The following is a 17523-nucleotide window of genomic DNA, read 5'->3' as shown; positions in this document are numbered from 1 at the left end:
CTTGAGAAATTTATATACAGCTAGAATAGAATTTTTTTTTTCAATGTTCTTTATTCTGCTGAACAGTAATCCATTAGTATACTTAAGCAATCACCAATAAATGTCACAGTCTTGTCATATGTGGCAAATATTATTTTATTGTGCCTCTTTTTGTTCTGAATTCTTGTTCCATGTATTTTAGCAAACAGCACTGTGGGAAGCTAATTGTAGTTAAGCACAGTAATTTGCTGTGGATATCACTCTGTGTAAATAAAATGCTGATTGGCCAGTGGCCAGGCAGGAAGTATAGGAGGGACAAGGAGAGGAGAATTCTGGGAAGTGGAAGGCTGAGTGAGGGAGACACTGCCAGTTGCCGCCATGACAAGCAGTATGTGAAGATGCCGGTAAGCCACGGGCCACGTGGCAAGGTATAGATTTATAGAAATGGATTAATTTAAAATGTAAGAACTAGATAGCTAGAAGCCTGAGCCATTAGGCCAAACAGTTTGAATAATATAAGCATCTGTGTTTTTATTTTATAAGTGGGCTGTTGGACTACCAGGGCTTGGCGGGACTGGAGAGAAAATTCTCCAGCTACAGTAATTTTTTTTTTTAAAACTTCATGTTTCAAAGCAGGAGCTAGACATTTTGCCAGGTCATTTGAGAACAATAACTCTATAAAATCTCCATTTTGGTCTCTGTGGGGCTTAAAAAGCAACAGTCAAATTACCTGGATGTCTCATTTTACCCATGGGAACTCAGAGTCCATCCCTATGTTGTTGCTTCTTCAAAGTTCATCATGCCCCCTTCCATAAAAGCCGTTCATTTTCTAATCATACACAACAGACATGGGTGCGCATGTTTAATTCCTCCTGAAATCTAACGGAAATGACACTGCAAAGGGATAAAGTTCATAAAGGCATAGAAAATTGGAGGACTTACAAGGGCAAATTAGAGATGTCAACAAAATATGGGGAGCTGAAAAACAGATTGGAGAGTAATGACATATGGAGATAAGCAGAAAGAGCTGAAAGCTATGCATTGACCATTAGGGAAGCTAGAATCAAGATAGACATTTAGAAAGTATAAAACCATAGTAACCAGAGGCACCAGATACTGCTGAAGCCTGGAGTACTGGAGAAAAAGAATGGGTTAAGTGTCTAGCCTGTTTCTTGAATTTGGCAGGAGATATGAGGTTGCCTACCTGAAAAGGGGGATCCCAGATGAACTTCCAGATACTGCACTCAGTAGCAGGGATAATGTGAATATAAGAAAAGGTGAAGAAACCCAGTCCTTTTCCCAGTGCTCCCTGAGGATTCTAGCAGCCTAAGGTGTACACGACCACTAAGAGTCTACAGATTCATCTCTGAGATATTTTCTAACCCTAGAAGGACAGATGTAAGGAACAGAAAGAATTATGTCCTTGTCCAATCATCTGTAGTGAGTGGAGCCAATCTCTTGCCAACTTGATTGATTCCTACAGGGTTTAGAGTTAGCCTTTTAATGCCTCGGTCTTAAATAAGACTAAATAGGCTGAGAGTATGATAAATTTAAAAAATCATCTAATATCACAAATAGACATCAAAACAAAGAAACAAGGAAATTAAGGAAAACATGGCCACGAGAGAGCAGACTCAGAAACCTAATTCCATTATTAATGATATGCCCAAAGATCTTAGAGAAAATAATGTACCTGTGAAACAAAAGACTAAGCGTTTCAATGATCCGTTTACTAAAAAACAAAACAAAACAAAACCTTGTAAAGACAAAAAAATGTAAATTCAACAAATGATAGTAGAAATTAAAGGTTGAGTTGGAAGAGAAAGTGAAGAAGACATTAAAGAAAATAAAACCAAAGGGGCTCAGTGGGTGAAGGTGCTTGCCACACAAGCCTGGGGATTTGAATCCAATCCCAGCGCTCATGTAAAGGTGGAGGGGGAGAATCTGAAAAGTTGTTCTCACATCTCCACGTGTACAAAAATATAAATACTTCTTGGACATGCATAGCACCCACCACCACCACCACCACCACCACAACAACAACAACAATAACAACAACCATAATCGTTAAAAAGAAAAATAGAAGAATGAAGGAAGGGAGATATAAGAAAATTAGATTAGTTCAGAAAATCCACTAGATAACCAGCAGAATTTTCAGAAAGAGAAAACACAATTCAAAGAGGAAAATTTAAAAGACACAGGGAGACAAGTTTGCTGGGATTAAGGACATTGATGTTCATATTGAAATGAGTTACTCAGATCAATCAATTCCAGTAAAGAGCAAGTCCGTCACAGATAGACAGTTCACCATGGCTCTCTCATGCTTTAAATGTCTTGGGAGAAATTTCTGAGGTTGTTCCAGACTGTTTTCAAAGATGTTTGGGAAAAACAAACAAACAAACAAACAAACAAAAAACAGCCTCAAAAATAGAGATAGCATCATCCCCTGGAGCACAGGGTAACTTTTTCATTGGTTTTGAAAGTTAGAGGATCTCAACTGCAATACAGAGTCAGCATGCAAATCATCGTCCATGACAAAAGACTCAGAAACTTCCAGCTCAAGCCTACTCCTTTTTGATGTGATCCATTGTCTACAAAACTGTTACCTGACTATCAGCCCCACTCTACAATTGTGGTTTGGAGAAGTGACTAAAAACAGATCAAATGCTAGGAACATAAATTGCTATGGATAATAAATTGTCCTTCATTGTTGATACAGGAGTCTCCTGCTATCTGTCCAAATCTATGGGCCTATGGCAGGGAAATTTGTTAGTGTAAAATCTCAGGCCACCGAGGTACTTGACAATTTTGGAATTTTGGCAATGAAACTGAAATACTTAGATGTAAGTTTCAGGTTTATTAATGGGACTTGAAAAACATTTGCAAATATCAATAGCTAAGATGTTAACTGAATTGTTGAATTAACCAGTCAGTAAATGGTCTTGTACTTTATGAGAAGGAAATAAGAAAGAAATCTGAAGAATACCGTGGTGGTTGTTGATCAAGTAGCAGGAAGGAGGTTCAAAGTTAACTTTCATGGTGGAACACACCTTTCACCCCAGTATACAGGAGGCAGAAGAAGGCTAACCTCTATGAATTTGAGGCAAGTCTGGTCTACATAATGAGTTTTAGGACAGTTGAGGTTACACAGTGAAACCATGTCTCAAACAACCACAGTAGAAACAAATAAACAAACAACAAAAACAAAAGACAGCTTTCCCCCAGGACCTCTACTTGTTCCTAACTCTACTCTGGACAGTGGATTTCCTTGCCAGTTTGATTTGGTGTGGGTTTGCCAAATTCAGTCATTACTAATAATTATTCTGTATGAATGTGTTTCTCACCTATCAGACAACAGTTCTAGAGCTGGATATCCTCATGGAGAAAAGAGAAAAATTGGGACTGTTATAGCAAGAAACCTAGTAAGATTTGGAACTAAGATTTGGAACTGTAAGAAAGGAATCTGCAAGGTGAGCATAGCACACACTCCTTGTTAAGGAAAACCATCAACAGCAGGTCATTAAACACTGGGACACTCTAACAGTAACAGTAACAGTATAACATGACAAAACTAGGTCTGTCCATTCAGAGAAGACAATAGGAGATTTCAGTGTTTCATAGATTGAGCCCGAATGTCTCTCATAGACTCATGCTTGAGTGCATGGTTACTGACATTTGATGCTATTTTGAAGGCTGTGGAGCCTTCTTAGGGTGGGATCTGGCTGGCAAAATGATGGTAGAGGGAACATTTGGAAAATAACAGCCCTCCAGTCTTTTCTTTTTTCTTTGCTTTCTGTACTTACTCATGTAAAGAGCCTTGTGTACAAGCTCATACCACCTCAGACAGAGAGAACCCCTCTGCTCTTTCTTTCTGATCACAATAGATTTAAGTTTCTCTAAAAGCAGTAGTCCAAATCAATCCCTCCTTCCTGAAGTTGTATTTGTTTGGCATTCTGTTTCATTGATAAGAGAAGTACTTAACACAAAGAGATTTTCCTGTGAGTTGTTCTAAGAGAGCTTCAGCAGTCTTGGATGGATTTCTTCGACAGAATGGAACTCCAATTTGGAAACTATAGATAAGCCATTGACTAGTTAACCATCCTGGGCTTGGTTTATAATGATGATGATCTAGCATCCCACTGGAGGATGAGAAACTGACATGAAGAAGTCAGTCTAGCAGAAGCAGAGCTTGAAAGCACTTGAAAGTCAGAGCTTGAATGCTAGCTCAGAGACTTTGTATCTCCATGCATCCTTCTCTCAGTCCACCTGTATCCCAGCCCATCCTCACGTAAACATAGCTGCCAGGCAGAGAAATAGTTTTCTGGCAATAACGTGGTCTTTTTATCTTCAAGGGAGATAAAGGCTGTGTATATATGGATGATCATCTCAGAGAGGGAAAGGACTCAAACCTGCAGGGCTCTATTGCATATAGATATATACTGTTCTACCTGCCATGCAAAGAAGAACAGAAACTCCAAACCAACCAGTGGAGTTTTGATGGAGTTAAAGCTAGAGGGAGGGAAGCTGACATGACATTGTGAGTCAGGCCCTTTGAGAGATTACAAAGTACATTTTTTTGTGGCTTCCATGTATAGTTGATATCATATAAATCTGTTATGGATGTTCATAAATGCCTGAAAGGATTTTCTAAATTGAGAGCCACAAGTATAGAAATGCTTTCACTACAGTTCCCCCACAGTTCTAATGACTCTTGCTCTAAATGTTTCCATGATCGATGATGCTGCCCTTTAGAGTCTTGGGATAGAACCCAACTCTTTGACACAGCTACCAGGAGTATGTTTTGTAGGTGGCTCGTAGTTTGCCATTGCCATTGGCTTTTGTTATGCTGTATGTCTGATGCTCAGAAGCCTTGTGGCTTTTTGGGTTGTCATTTACATTGTGGTATAGGTCAATTGATGCCTAAGAAGCTGTATAATATCAGCAGGCCTTAATTGTTTCATACTATATATTCCAGGACATTTCTGGCTGGAAAAGGCACCATTTCAGCTTTAGGTGAAAAGTTAATATTCTACTGAATGAACCAAATTTCCAAGTCAGTGGGATTTCTCTCAAAATTTACACTTGTACACCTCAGTACTTTGGGCTCAGTTTAGCTAAAAACCAGAGATGTTGTCCCAAGTACTGCAGCTGTATATATACTCAACTGAGAAGGGCATAGTCACTTCTCTGTGGGAAGAACTCAAAGCTGGTGTCATAGCTCTGTCAGGAATCCTCTTGATGGTACTTGTTATGATTACTGACTCCTGAGTGATTGCAATGACCTAGCATTTTGTATGACACTTGAAAAATTATAGATTAGTAGAATAGTGACTCAAGTATTTTGTTTATTTCTGAGACAAGATCTCACACTACAGCTTAGGCTGACCTGATAGTCACTATTTAGCACCAGTCCAGTCTCAAATTTGTGATCACATTCCTGACTCAACCTCCTATATGCTAGGATTATAGATGTGTACCACCTGAACCCGGCTGAAGCCTCTTTGAGACTAAGTGGTCTAAACAAATTGTGGTCCTTGATTGTACTCTCTGAGGTGTTCACTTGTATCAGTGAATAATTGAGAAACAATCATTCTTTGAGGAGATAGATTGGAAGCAAGACTGAGGCTCTCATTATCTGGGTTGCTGCTGTTCTCTCTAGACTTAGCTTGTGGGCCAGTGCTACACACCCTCCGTAATCAAACAGGCACACACATTAAGAGTCTTACTTGTTGCAGGACTCTCCAGTTATATCTCATATAGCCTTCAAATGAGGGCACAGATGTCTTTACTATGAAGCCACCTTTGTTGATGTCTCTACCTTTGTTTTATTAGATGACTCCTTCTAAAGGTGACTGAATTCTTATTTATCCATTCTAGTAAGAAAATTATTAACAACTGGGGGAGATAAAACACTGTACAAATACAATCAGGATGCTCCAAGTGGCTTGACTGTAAATAATATTTAAACAGGAATAGAAATGAAACCAATATTGTGATGGCAGTATACTACAAATATAGGGAGTTGAAATATGTATAGTGGTTTGTGATTGGAAAGTTAGATGTTAAAGGGCTAAATCTCCATCTTTTAAAGCAGAAAATCATTAGATGTTGTCTCATAGAACTTTAAGAAGTTGTATAAAATGCTACTTATTTCTCAAGAAATAAGACATTCATACTGAGAAAAAAAACAACTGGAAGCTAATAGTGATTGCCTTTGGAGGGTGAGAAATGGGATGCATAGGAGCAGAATGAACAATTGTTGGGTATCTCTAAGCCAGAATGACTTTAAAACCCACATGCTTGTTGCATTTGTTTGTTCCAGTTGCCACAACGAAGTGCTAAAACCTGAGCGACACAAGCAGCAAAAACTTCCTTCCCATTCCCATGGGGAACTGGGTTCCAGGTCAGGGTGTTGGCAAGTTCTCATGAAGCCTTTCTCCTTGGCTGGCAGATGCCCCTTGTCTTTATGTTACATGCCCTCTTTGTTCAGATGTCACTGTTGTCTCTGTGTGCTTTTACAAGGACACCAGCTAGAATGAATTAGTCTGCTCTAATGCTTTCATCTTTGTTTAATTCTGTCTTTGAAGGTTTATCAACAAATACGTTCATCGTCTCCTGTCTTGTTACTGCGATAAAATAACATGACAATACCAACTTGAGGAAAAAGGCTTGTTTGGCACATGGTTCTATATTACAATCCGGCACAGTGGGGAAGTCACAGCAGAAGAGTCTGAGGAAGATGAGAGTGGTAAATTCATGTGTGTTTGTGTTAAGCCCAATTTCTACTTTTTAATCTAGTCTAGGACCCCAGGCCCAGGGAATGGTGTCCCCCACAGTTGGCAGGTCTTTCCACAACAATTAATATAATTAAGATAATCTTTCATGGATCTTCTCTCAGGTGATTCTTGATTGTGTGAAGTTGACAAAGCTTATCATCAGAGTTATGTTCTAAGACACTGGAGGTTAAAGTTTCAACATATAAATTAGGGAGGGAGGTGTTCTCAGTTCAAAACATACGCATTAAATACTTCATCTCAGAGCATATGCATCAATGAAAATTTGAAATTCTTCCCTCTAAGATACCCTCATGTATTTATTAGCTCTGATTTTATTAGCTCTGATTTTACTATGCATAAATATTATACTTTGTAAAATATATGAATACTTGGAAATTAGTTTATTTTTCTTCTGCTGTGACAACATATTCAGACAAAACCAACTTAAGGGAGACACAATTCAAGGGTTAGTCAAGGATGGCAGAGAAGTCAAAGCAGCAGGGGTTGTAGCAGCTGTCAAGTTGCATCCATAACCAGGAAGCAGAAAAGAATGGATGCTTGTTGCTAGGATCCCAGTCAGGTGCTGGAGCCACCCACAATGGGGGCTTCCCACCTTAGTTAGCAAGGTCACTCAGAGTCTCTTCTCCAATCAATTCCAGATCCCACCAAGTAGAATTAACCATCATGGTTACCACTTTTTTAAAAAAGATGTTTATAGGTTTCAAGGATAATAACAGTAAACATGATATCTGGGAAAAAAAGACACAACCACTGTTATCAAGTGCTTCTTCTCAGTTCTGCAGTGTTCTGTTCCACCTGCTTTCATAAGAAATATTTCTTAAAAAAATGTCTTTTTCAAAAAGTTTTTTTAAATATTTATTTATTTATTGTGTGTGTGTGTGTGTGTGTGTGTGTGTGTGTGTGTGTGTGTGTGTGACACATGTGCCATATCTCCTGTGAGGTGGTTAAAGGACAACTTTCAGGAGAATGTTGGCTTTTTCCATGTGGATCCTGAGGATTGAATCAGGATTTGGTAGCAATCACCTTCACCTGATGAGCCATTTCATCAGCCCTCAATCTTCTTGTCCATGTTTTATTCCATTTTTCCTTCTCTCCCACATTTTTTTTTTCTGTTGTTAGGCCTCCTCTCAGACTTAGGTCCCCTCAACACAAGAATCTAACCACAGAATTTTGCCTGTTCCTATAGAGTAAATTGGATGTTTATAACAAGGGAAGAAATAAAGAAGCCTCCTTCTATGGTCTGTAAGCTGTTATTTCTGTTATTCAGGCTGTGTTCTATAAGTCAAAACTAGCTCTGCTTAAATCCTTTGGGAGGCATACATGAATCTGCCAACAAACATTGCAATTCAAAATGAATTTCTGCAAGCAATGATAAGAATTCTGCTTTATCACATTGCATTTGAGAAGATTCTGACAGGAATCCTGTACAAGATTAATGAGAAATATAAAATAGGGTTGGACTGGGAGAGAGCTAATATATTGCCTGGCTCCATTGTCATTCTAAAATAACAGAAAACATGGGGAAGCACTGATAAACACTGAAAAAGACTCAGTGCATAGAACACTGGGGAATGGAAATGTTCAGTCAGTAGCACTAAAGATAACAGAAGTGTAGCCGGAGTTTTTCCAGTCCCATCCAACCCTGTGGTCCCTCAGTCATTTATAAAATCATCACTCAGAGGCTTATATTAATTACAAATGTATGGCCAATGGCTTACATTTCTTGCTAGCTAGCTCTATCATCTTAAATTAATTGATTTCTATTAATCTGCATTTTGCCACATGGTTGTGGTGTTACCAGTCTGCTGGCATGTTGCTCCTTGGGTGGCAGGCTGGCATCTCTTCTGCCTCTGCCTTTCTTTCTCCTGTCTCTCTTGGATTACCCATCTGGCTGTAACCTGACTTGCTATAGGCCAGAGCAGCTTCTTTATTAACCAATCACAGCAACACATATTCACAGTGTACAGAAAGACCATCCTACAGCACAGAAGGGAAATGACCTTCAACAAATATCTGTTATCTACTTCTTACCTGTATCTATTGGTCATCTATTATCTATTTATTGTCCTATCTGTCTATCTATCTATCTATCTATCTATCTATCTATCTATCTATCAATATATCATCTTCAAGGGTCTCATATGTTTCAGGCCATTCTAGAATTTCCCCTGCACCCAAGGATAATTTTGAACTTTTGACTCTCCTACGTCTACCTTTTGAATGTTAGAATTACAAGCTTGCATCATCATTCCCTATTCATTTGGTTTTGTTGTTCTAGTATTGGGGATACATCCTCAGGCCTTATCCATGCAAGTCAAGCACCTTACTAACCAACCTACATCCCTGCTTCTAAACATATTTTATTTAATATACATTGCATTTTTACTTGCAAATAACCTATAAATTATATTATCTGATCAATAATCAGTTTGAGTCACTGATTGTATAGCATAGTAACTATAGTCGAGGATGAGCTTGAACTGAAGATCCTGCCTTAACATCCTAACTTGGGGTGACGGGCATGTACCACTACACTGGCCCTGGCTCCATCTTCTTGTTCCACAGTATTATACTCCTTTACTGCTTTTGTAAATTATTGCATTATTGTGTAAGAAGATATTTAATTAAAACATATCCCATAGCTAAATAAATCCAAGTTCATCATACTTTATTTTAATTCACTACTCCATTACCAAAACCCAATCAAATTTAAGGAAACTCACAACTTAGAAGAAGCATATTAGCAAATTTAGGAAAAGGAAAAATTCAGGCAGAAAAAATTAATGCCTTCCATGAGTATACACTTGCCTGCCACTTTGCTAAATGCCACAAACATGAAAGAGTTGAAATATGTTTGCTTTCTAGATATCAACTGGCAGAAACAAACACTTGCACTATTTAACTTTTTTCTCACTTATCGTTACTTCTATAAAATTGAACAAAGGAAAATAAAAAGGCCAGCAAATTCTAGATACCTTTAGTCTACTTCAGAACTGGCCTCAGGCCACACTCCTGGCAGTGCCTTCTTTTATTTAAACTTTATCTTGGTTGCATACTAGTCATGAAGGTGAATTTATGTTATTCGTCACACCTTATTACTTTTGAAGCACGAAAGATGCCATTGGAGTTAAAATAACGTTCTGTGTACAAAGTGATGGCCTGGCTTAGAGCTAAGCATTTCAGTTCCACTTAAGCATCTGGGATTATCATGTCTTTGTAATGCAAATTGTCCTACAGCAGAAGGGTTTTCCTGGTTCTGGGAACTTTCATGGTAAGGAAACTTGAAATAGTTCATCTGCAATCAACTCCAGTGATTCTGAGCAATATCTGGATACTTCAGCACAGTAGTGAAGTCAGATTGTCTCTGCCAAGTGTCTAAGTCATGCTTTGCATTAGGCAATCAGCCAGTAGCTTGATACAGTGTGTGTTTTGCTTGCTTCTCTCTCTCTCTCTCTCTCTCTCTCTCTCTCTCTCTCTCTCTCTCTCTCTCTGTGTGTGTTTAATTTCTTTTCATCACAAGACTTATGAAGACATGCCTAAGAAATTTACAAATTTGAAGTCAAGAAGAGACCTACTTATAATTTCTCCAGAAAGAGAAACATTAACAAATATTAAATTGCTTCTATGTACTTTTGATAAATTCAGTTAGATTTTTTGTAACATTTTACTGAAAGCAGAGTTTACAATGTAATTTTGAGTCTAAATTTTTATTTTATTTTGTTGGGAATTGAGAACAATGAGTTCTCAGATAAATATTCAATCTAATGTTAAATTTGGCAGAAAGTATGGGGTGGTCAAGTTGTTAAAATAATAAGTAGGACAGCAAGACCAACAGAGCATCGAAAGCCAAGGCCTGATGTACTGTCATGTCTCTCCCCCTATCCCTTTCTAATAATCTACTGGTTACTTTCTCAGTGGGAGAATGGGTAACATATGGTATATCCAATCATCAAAACTACATTTTGCAATTATTGGCCTACAAATGTCCAGAGCCTATTATTCCTGAGAGGGCTATTGTGTTCATGATCTTCTTTTAAGGAACTTAAAATTTTGTGAGGCTGACTGAGTGCTGCAGACTATGCTTAATAGAGATACACAGAGCAAAACCTGATAAGATATGAAATAAAGCCAGAGAAAAGTAGTCATTCTGTCAAGTAGTAAAAAAAAATCTCCATGGGTTTAGGTGATTTCCATGTGGGAAAGTGGCAGGATACCTTTTAGGGAGATACAACATATACGAATTTTCCCGTGATGAAGAACCAGTTCTGTTCATACATTTATTTTCCTTTCTATGAACAAAGAAAGCATGTGCCCGTGACTGGCATGTATGAGGACAGGAGAGCTGAATGTCATAGTGGGAGTGGATGATACATGATGTGTTGAGGGGAAGAAAGTGTCACAATGGAGTTTTAAATTGAGTAATGGTTTCTTTATCTTCTAGCTGTGTGACATTGTATACATTTCTTACTTTTTGGCCTTAAATTTCCTTATTTGTGAAAAATAGATTATTTTAGTTTCTTGGAACTATGGTGGTAGATTACTTCAAATTCATAAACAAATTGCCTCATAGTTCTGGAGATTAGGATTAGAAACTAATGCATTGAATGGGCAGTGCTCCTCTGAAGGGTTCAGGAGGATCATCTTTTCCTCTCTCAGTGTTTCAGTGTTGGGTGGCCATCTGTGAAACTACATGGATTGGAGCTGTACAAGTCCACTCTTTTGGCTTTCATTGCTATGTGTCATTATTCTGTACATAAGTCTTTACATGGGCAGTTGCTTATAAAAACATCAGTCATATTGGATAGGGGTCTATTCTGCTTTCTTTACATAACTTTTCCCTAATTATTTACATCTGTAGTGGCCTTTTAAGTTTTCAGTATTACCTTTTTTTTTTTTTTTTTTTTTTTTTTTTTTTTGGTTTTTTGAGACAGGGTTTCTCTGTGTAGCTTTGCACCTTTCCTGGATCTCACTCTGTAGACCAGGCTGGCCTCAAACGCACAAAGATCCGCCTGCCTCTGCCTTCCAAGTGCTGGGATTAAAGGCATGCACCACCACCGCCCAGCATTCAGTATTACCTCTTTTGAAACTCAGCCCATTGAAGAAATAACAAGTTCTACTAATTTTATTATGTTGTTAAGGTTTAAATAAAATCATGCATGATTTGCATGTTATAGGATATAGATTGCCATGAAATTTTATCTTCCTTCTACTCTATTCTAGAGGGTTTCACCTACATACTTTTCAGAGATGAAAAAAGCTTCCTACAAACATTATATTTAAAACACAAATATGAAATATAACTATTTTCCAGTTAAGTGTAGGAGAGATTATTGATGATATTTAAATGTATTTTTCAGTAACGAATTGTGATTTCCTGCTTGCTTATAAGGATGCATTTAATAAGAGTAAATATGGATTGCATGCATGCTATGTGCTGAGCAGAGCTATAGATGATTTGAAAATTAACTGTCAAATGGGCATGTAACCTTGCTCGTTTTTATAGATGAGGAAGCTGAGATGCAGAGATGCCTTTTGCTTTTATAGGGTCATATGAGGAGTAAGAAGCAGAGCAGGATTCACAGCACAATCAGTGGCATCAGATCACACTCTCACATACTTCCCTCTCACATACAGCAAGCAGATCATATATAAAGAGCTGTTTCCACTTTCCTACTCTTAGTAACCCCAATTTTTCCTGAAATTATAAAAATTTTCAGCATGCCTCAAGGGACAAATTACATTATAAAATAAACTGAGTGTCTCAGCTCTAATGGCTACTTTTTACATCCATAATCCATGTAGTTTGGAAAGATAAGGGGAACAAATCTTCCATCATGCTCACCTTCTTATTTAAAATGCATGGTCATGAAATTTAACTTGATTCACATAGTTTGACTTTGTTACAACAATCACAAAAAGATTAATTTAAAAACAGGTAAAAGAGTTTAGGTTGAAAATAGGACATCAAAAATTCCGAATGGGAGACACTTGTGTAGCTTGGTCTGTTTGAGGAGACCCTGGCAGTGGAATCAGGCTCTATCCCTGGTGCAGGAGCTGGCTTTCTGGAGCCTGTTACCTGTAGTGGGACCCTTGCTTAGCCTTGATGCAGGGGGAGGGCCTTGGTCCTGACTCAACTGAATGTACCAGGCTTTGCTGACTCCCCTTGGGAGACCTTACCCTTTCCTAGGAGGGGATATAGGGGGGGTTGGAGGGAGCAGGAGGAGGTATGAGAGGGGGATCTGTGGTTGGTATGTAAAATGAATAAAAAAATTCTTAAATAAAAAAGTAAAATAAAAAAAAGAAAAATCTCAGTCTGAACATGTGACTAACTTTGACACAAAGAATTTAGTGCTCAATAGAAAGGTTACTACCATGGGAACACAAAATGAGTGAATAACTGTAATGGGCATCCAGGATCCACTGCACAAACTATGTTCACAGATGAAAATTTAATCAATAAAGATTAAGAATGGGTCAAAAACAAAACAAAACGAACAAACAAACAAACAAAAAATCAAGCTTGTAGCAATTTCCAAAGGCTACATTAAATGTATGTCAGTACCACAGGTTATTTGTGCCTGGTTATTAACAAGAGCCTTCTGTGCCCACCTTCTGTATCCTGTTGCTTGCTCTTTGGCCAACCAGTAACCACTTTGTTCTCTGCAAGACACATGAAAAGGTGGTTAGGCTGTGTAATGTTGCCTAACTGCTTGAGGCTTGCATCTTGTGTTTAAGAGTGAAAACTTTAGGTGGAGGAAACCGAGAAACAGGTAAACTTTCTCTGTCACTGTTTCAGTTTGGGATAGATACTAAATTAATATTTGGAGAAATATTAAATAATAAACATTATAAATATTAATGATTGTTTTGTTTTGTTTTTTTGAGACAGGGTTTCTCTGTGTAACAGCCCTGGTTGTCCTGGAACTCACTCTGTAGACCAGGCTGGCCTTGAACTCACAGAGATCTGCCTGCCTCTGCCTCTTCAGTACTGAGATTAAAGGCATGTGCCACCACCACTCAGCTTATAGGTATTAATGATTTTTGAACATTAACAGTAATAGTTGGAATTCTCCATTCCAACAGGCAATTCTCTGACTGGAAAACATATTGCTATTATAAAGGGGAATTTACCTCTTCTCTGAGTAGTAGACAGTATAGATTCATGAGTATGATACATGTACTTCCACCTCATGTGTCCAAACCAAAAGTTACCTTCCTTATACAGCCAACCTTTGGTACTTTATGATTTCCTGGACTCACCCTGCAGGTCCTCTGCACCTGTAGTCAAATTACTATCTTTAAAAAAAATGCTTATTTTGGTAAATTTTAATGACTCGACTAAGTTTTTATAGCAAAGTTGATTATCTCTTGTTCTTCTAAGTCTATCTCTATTTCTGTTTTATTTTTATCAAACATGACCTTCTTGAGCTCTGTGCTAGAGATTGGTACCCCTGCCTTGGGCTCATTATTTACACAGGTGTTTGTATTAGAAATTAAAATAATTTACATATATTGGTGGACGTGTTAAGGCCACTCTACGTAGTTAAAAGCGAGGTTTATTTTGTGGGGTAACTTACAAGTAAAGGGATAGGTTACAGGGTCCAGGAAAGGTGTAGCACAGTCCAGTGGTGTTCTCTGGAGAACTCTGCTCGGTCTACCCCAGCATCCAGGATCCAGGAACCAAGAGAGCCGGCACATCTGGATCTTAGGTCTTAAGGTCTCCTGACTTGGCCCTGCCTTGTAGGTGTGACAGTTACTGGAAGCCTCAGTGGGGGTAGTACTTCCAAGCCAAAGGTAGAACAGCTACCCACTATAGACATAATTTTCATAGGTCTCAATATTTTTTAGAGTATTCCTTTGGTTATTTTTCATAATTTATTTCAAGTCCTCTTCTGCTGTCTGTTTTATTATTATTTTTTAGGGGACGTTAAGTTTTCTTAATTTTTTAAATTTTATAATTAATTTAATTTTACATATCAGCCATGGATTCCCCTGTCCTCCCTCCTCCCACCCCCTGGCCTTTTCCCCCTTCTTAAAGTTTTATAGGCAGAGTGGGTAGCTGGGCATTTTTCTAGAGAAATCAATATTTCTTTAGGATCTGAGCCTTTTCTGGTGAGCTTGTTGAGGTTTCTATATTGCTTAATTTAAAATATAAAACTAACTAACAATGTTTTCTGTAAAATAAATATAGCAGCTTGTGACATGTATGTTAGGTGAGTTCACTATTCAGTGAACAAATATTTATAGACTACTTTGTGCTTGTATTTTTTTTTTGTTGATAGTTTTTCTCACAAAATGTAACTACTAGTAATATTTTTCTGTTGTTAGTCAGCAAGTTAGTTAGAATTCACAAGTACTGTGAAAGGTTTTGAAAGACTGAGGTATCATTTTTATGGAGTAATTCATGAAAATAGTTGATACACCATTCATTCCTAACATTTCAGTCTTGTTTTTAGCTGTAAAAAAGAAGACCAGATATAAACACCAAATATTTAAAAAATTACTACTTTCAGTTTATTCTAGAAACAACACTGTAGTACTGTTCAGACTTCAGAAATGTTTGATTAGTTCTATACAAATGAAAATATGTAAACACTGTGAGAATCAAAGTTTTGTCACTACTCTGACTTCTAGAGTAGCTCTGGGAAATAATGGATGCTCAAAAAAGCTCTTAGTTCTCCATCATGTTATCCTTTAATTAAAGTGTTCACTGTTTTGATAATTTCCTACTGTCTCATTGTGAAAGTTTTAGGAAAATGGTGAGTGGGTGGTCTGAATAAAAATGGCTACCAAAGGCTCCTAGGGAGTGGCACTATTAGGAGGTGTGGCCTTGTTGGAGTAAGTGTGGCTTTGTTGGAGGAGGTATGTCACTAGGGGGTGGGCTTTGAGGTCTCAAATTCTCAAGCCTTGTCTAGTGTGACATTCACTTCTTGCTGGCTGGGGATCCAGATGTAGAACCCTGAGCTACCTCTCCAGCACCATGTCTGTCTGTATGCCACCATGGTTCCCACCATGATGATGATGGACTAAACATCTGAACTATAAGCCAGCCCCAATTAAATGTTTTTCTTTATAAGAGCTGGTGTGGTCATAGTGTCTCTTCACAGAAATAAGACCCTAAGACAGTGAATCATCTGTATTTCACTTAATCTCCATACAAACTAATGAGACTGATATAATTAATACTTTCCTGTTACAGACAAGGATGTAATGGTTTTGAAGTGACAAATAACTTTCCTGATAGCAAAAAAAAAAAAAAAAGAAAAAAGAAAAAAAAAGCAAGTAGAGGAGCCAGGATTCAGATGTTGGATCAGAGTCTGAACTCTTCAACCATATATTAGTCTGTATTATATATATACTGTCTTCAAATTTAAATAATCTTTGGATAGTTAATTTTTTCTGATGAGCAAAGCAAAAAGAAGAAAAAAAACAGTGCTAAAGAAAGTGAAGTGTTTGTTTCAGTGTCATAGACTGTGTGAGCAGGGGTCATGACCACCAGACCTCCATGAACCATATTTTCTCTATTGTGCAATACTTCTTCTTCCTACATAATGTGAACTGAGGTTAAAAAAGTATAACATAGGATTAGAACATACTGTATATTAAAGAGGGATTATGCTTTAATCAATTCAGTCCTGGAAGCTTGTAGCCTTACTGCCTGGATGAGTGGATAAATACTTTGGCATGCTATTAAATTAAATCTACTTGAAAGGGGCTGGAAGATTTCTTAGGAAGGCATGGCCTTAAAATTATACTCTTTGAAGCCACCAGACTTCTTTAAATATTTACTGAATATTTAGACACAGCCAGAATTATTTCTAGATGCCATCGGATCTTTAGAAGGGACCAAGAGGAAAAAAAAAAAAACTAGTCCTTTTAAGACTTACCACCACTGACCTTTGTTCAGTCAATTTTCATTCATAGAAACACTTCAAAAACACCCAACAATGCATGTAGAAGAGTTTGTGCTGAGATTTCAGCAGTAACAGCTGGAGCAGCATCAATTGCTAAGAAGGCAGTAGGACAGATGGAGAGAGCTCTTGTGTGGCCTGACATGAGGGAGGTGAGGAGTCAAGTGAAAGGACAGATAGAGAGTAGGTAGAAAAATAAGGCTCTGGGAAAGGAAATGCACTCTCCTCTACCCTTATGCAATATGAAAGAGTCAAGAGCAGTGTTGATTTGTAGAATTTGGTATCATCTCAAGATTCTCCTTCAGAAAAAACCTGTAAGGACTGGCTTCAGTGAACAGTGCATTTGTACACCAATGCTTGGATATCTTGAGAAGTGACCATTAGTTATACTGGTCTATCACACATTTTGGTGTATGTGTGTTGCAAAGAGGCATGTACTGATTCCCATAAGAGGAGATTTCCAGTAGAAATGCTAGCTTTCAGTGTTATTTGGTTTAATATCTTAAACAGTGTAATCAGGACTATGAATCTCTACCAATAAGCAAAATAGATTGGTGGTAGCCATCAATTAACTTTACCCATCTATCCACTCTAGCAAAACCAGTCTTTTCCTAATCCTGTGCTTAAGATGAACTGAATGTACTTAGGGCACATGCTCATTTCTGCCCAACCACTGTGCTTAGGAACAGAGAGTTGTTGTTGTCCACCTGCAAAAGGGCAATAAGATCTAATTCTGTGCCCAGGAATCTCTAGTTACTAATTTGTAGACACTCTGTATAGCAGAGGAAAAAGAGTTAGGACTACCCAGGAATAAATATATAGAATAATATATGAGT

At 37.9% G+C, this 17523-nt stretch overlaps 1 protein-coding gene across 11 annotated transcripts in view; it reads right to left on the bottom strand.

The window, feature by feature from the left end:
* The window catches only part of Gria4 (glutamate ionotropic receptor AMPA type subunit 4), a 397921-nt gene that overhangs the window by 149631 nt on the left and 230767 nt on the right, over nucleotides 1-17523 (bottom strand). For 8 of the 11 annotated variants that reach the window (XM_037207784.1, XM_037207785.1, XM_037207789.1 and 5 more), the window contains one exon: nucleotides 13386-13436. The exons of the other annotated variants lie outside the window; for them this stretch is intronic. In XM_037207784.1, coding sequence (XP_037063679.1) covers nucleotides 13386-13436 — 51 coding nt within the window. The remainder of the gene's footprint in view (nucleotides 1-13385; nucleotides 13437-17523) is intronic. 11 annotated transcript variants of the gene reach the window in all.

The sequence above is a fragment of the Peromyscus leucopus genome, chromosome 7 (assembly GCF_004664715.2).
Source record: "Peromyscus leucopus breed LL Stock chromosome 7, UCI_PerLeu_2.1, whole genome shotgun sequence".
NCBI classification, from domain to species: Eukaryota; Metazoa; Chordata; class Mammalia; order Rodentia; family Cricetidae; genus Peromyscus; species Peromyscus leucopus.
Note: the sequence above shows the minus strand (reverse complement) of the source record. Positions and strands in the feature narration are given on the sequence as shown.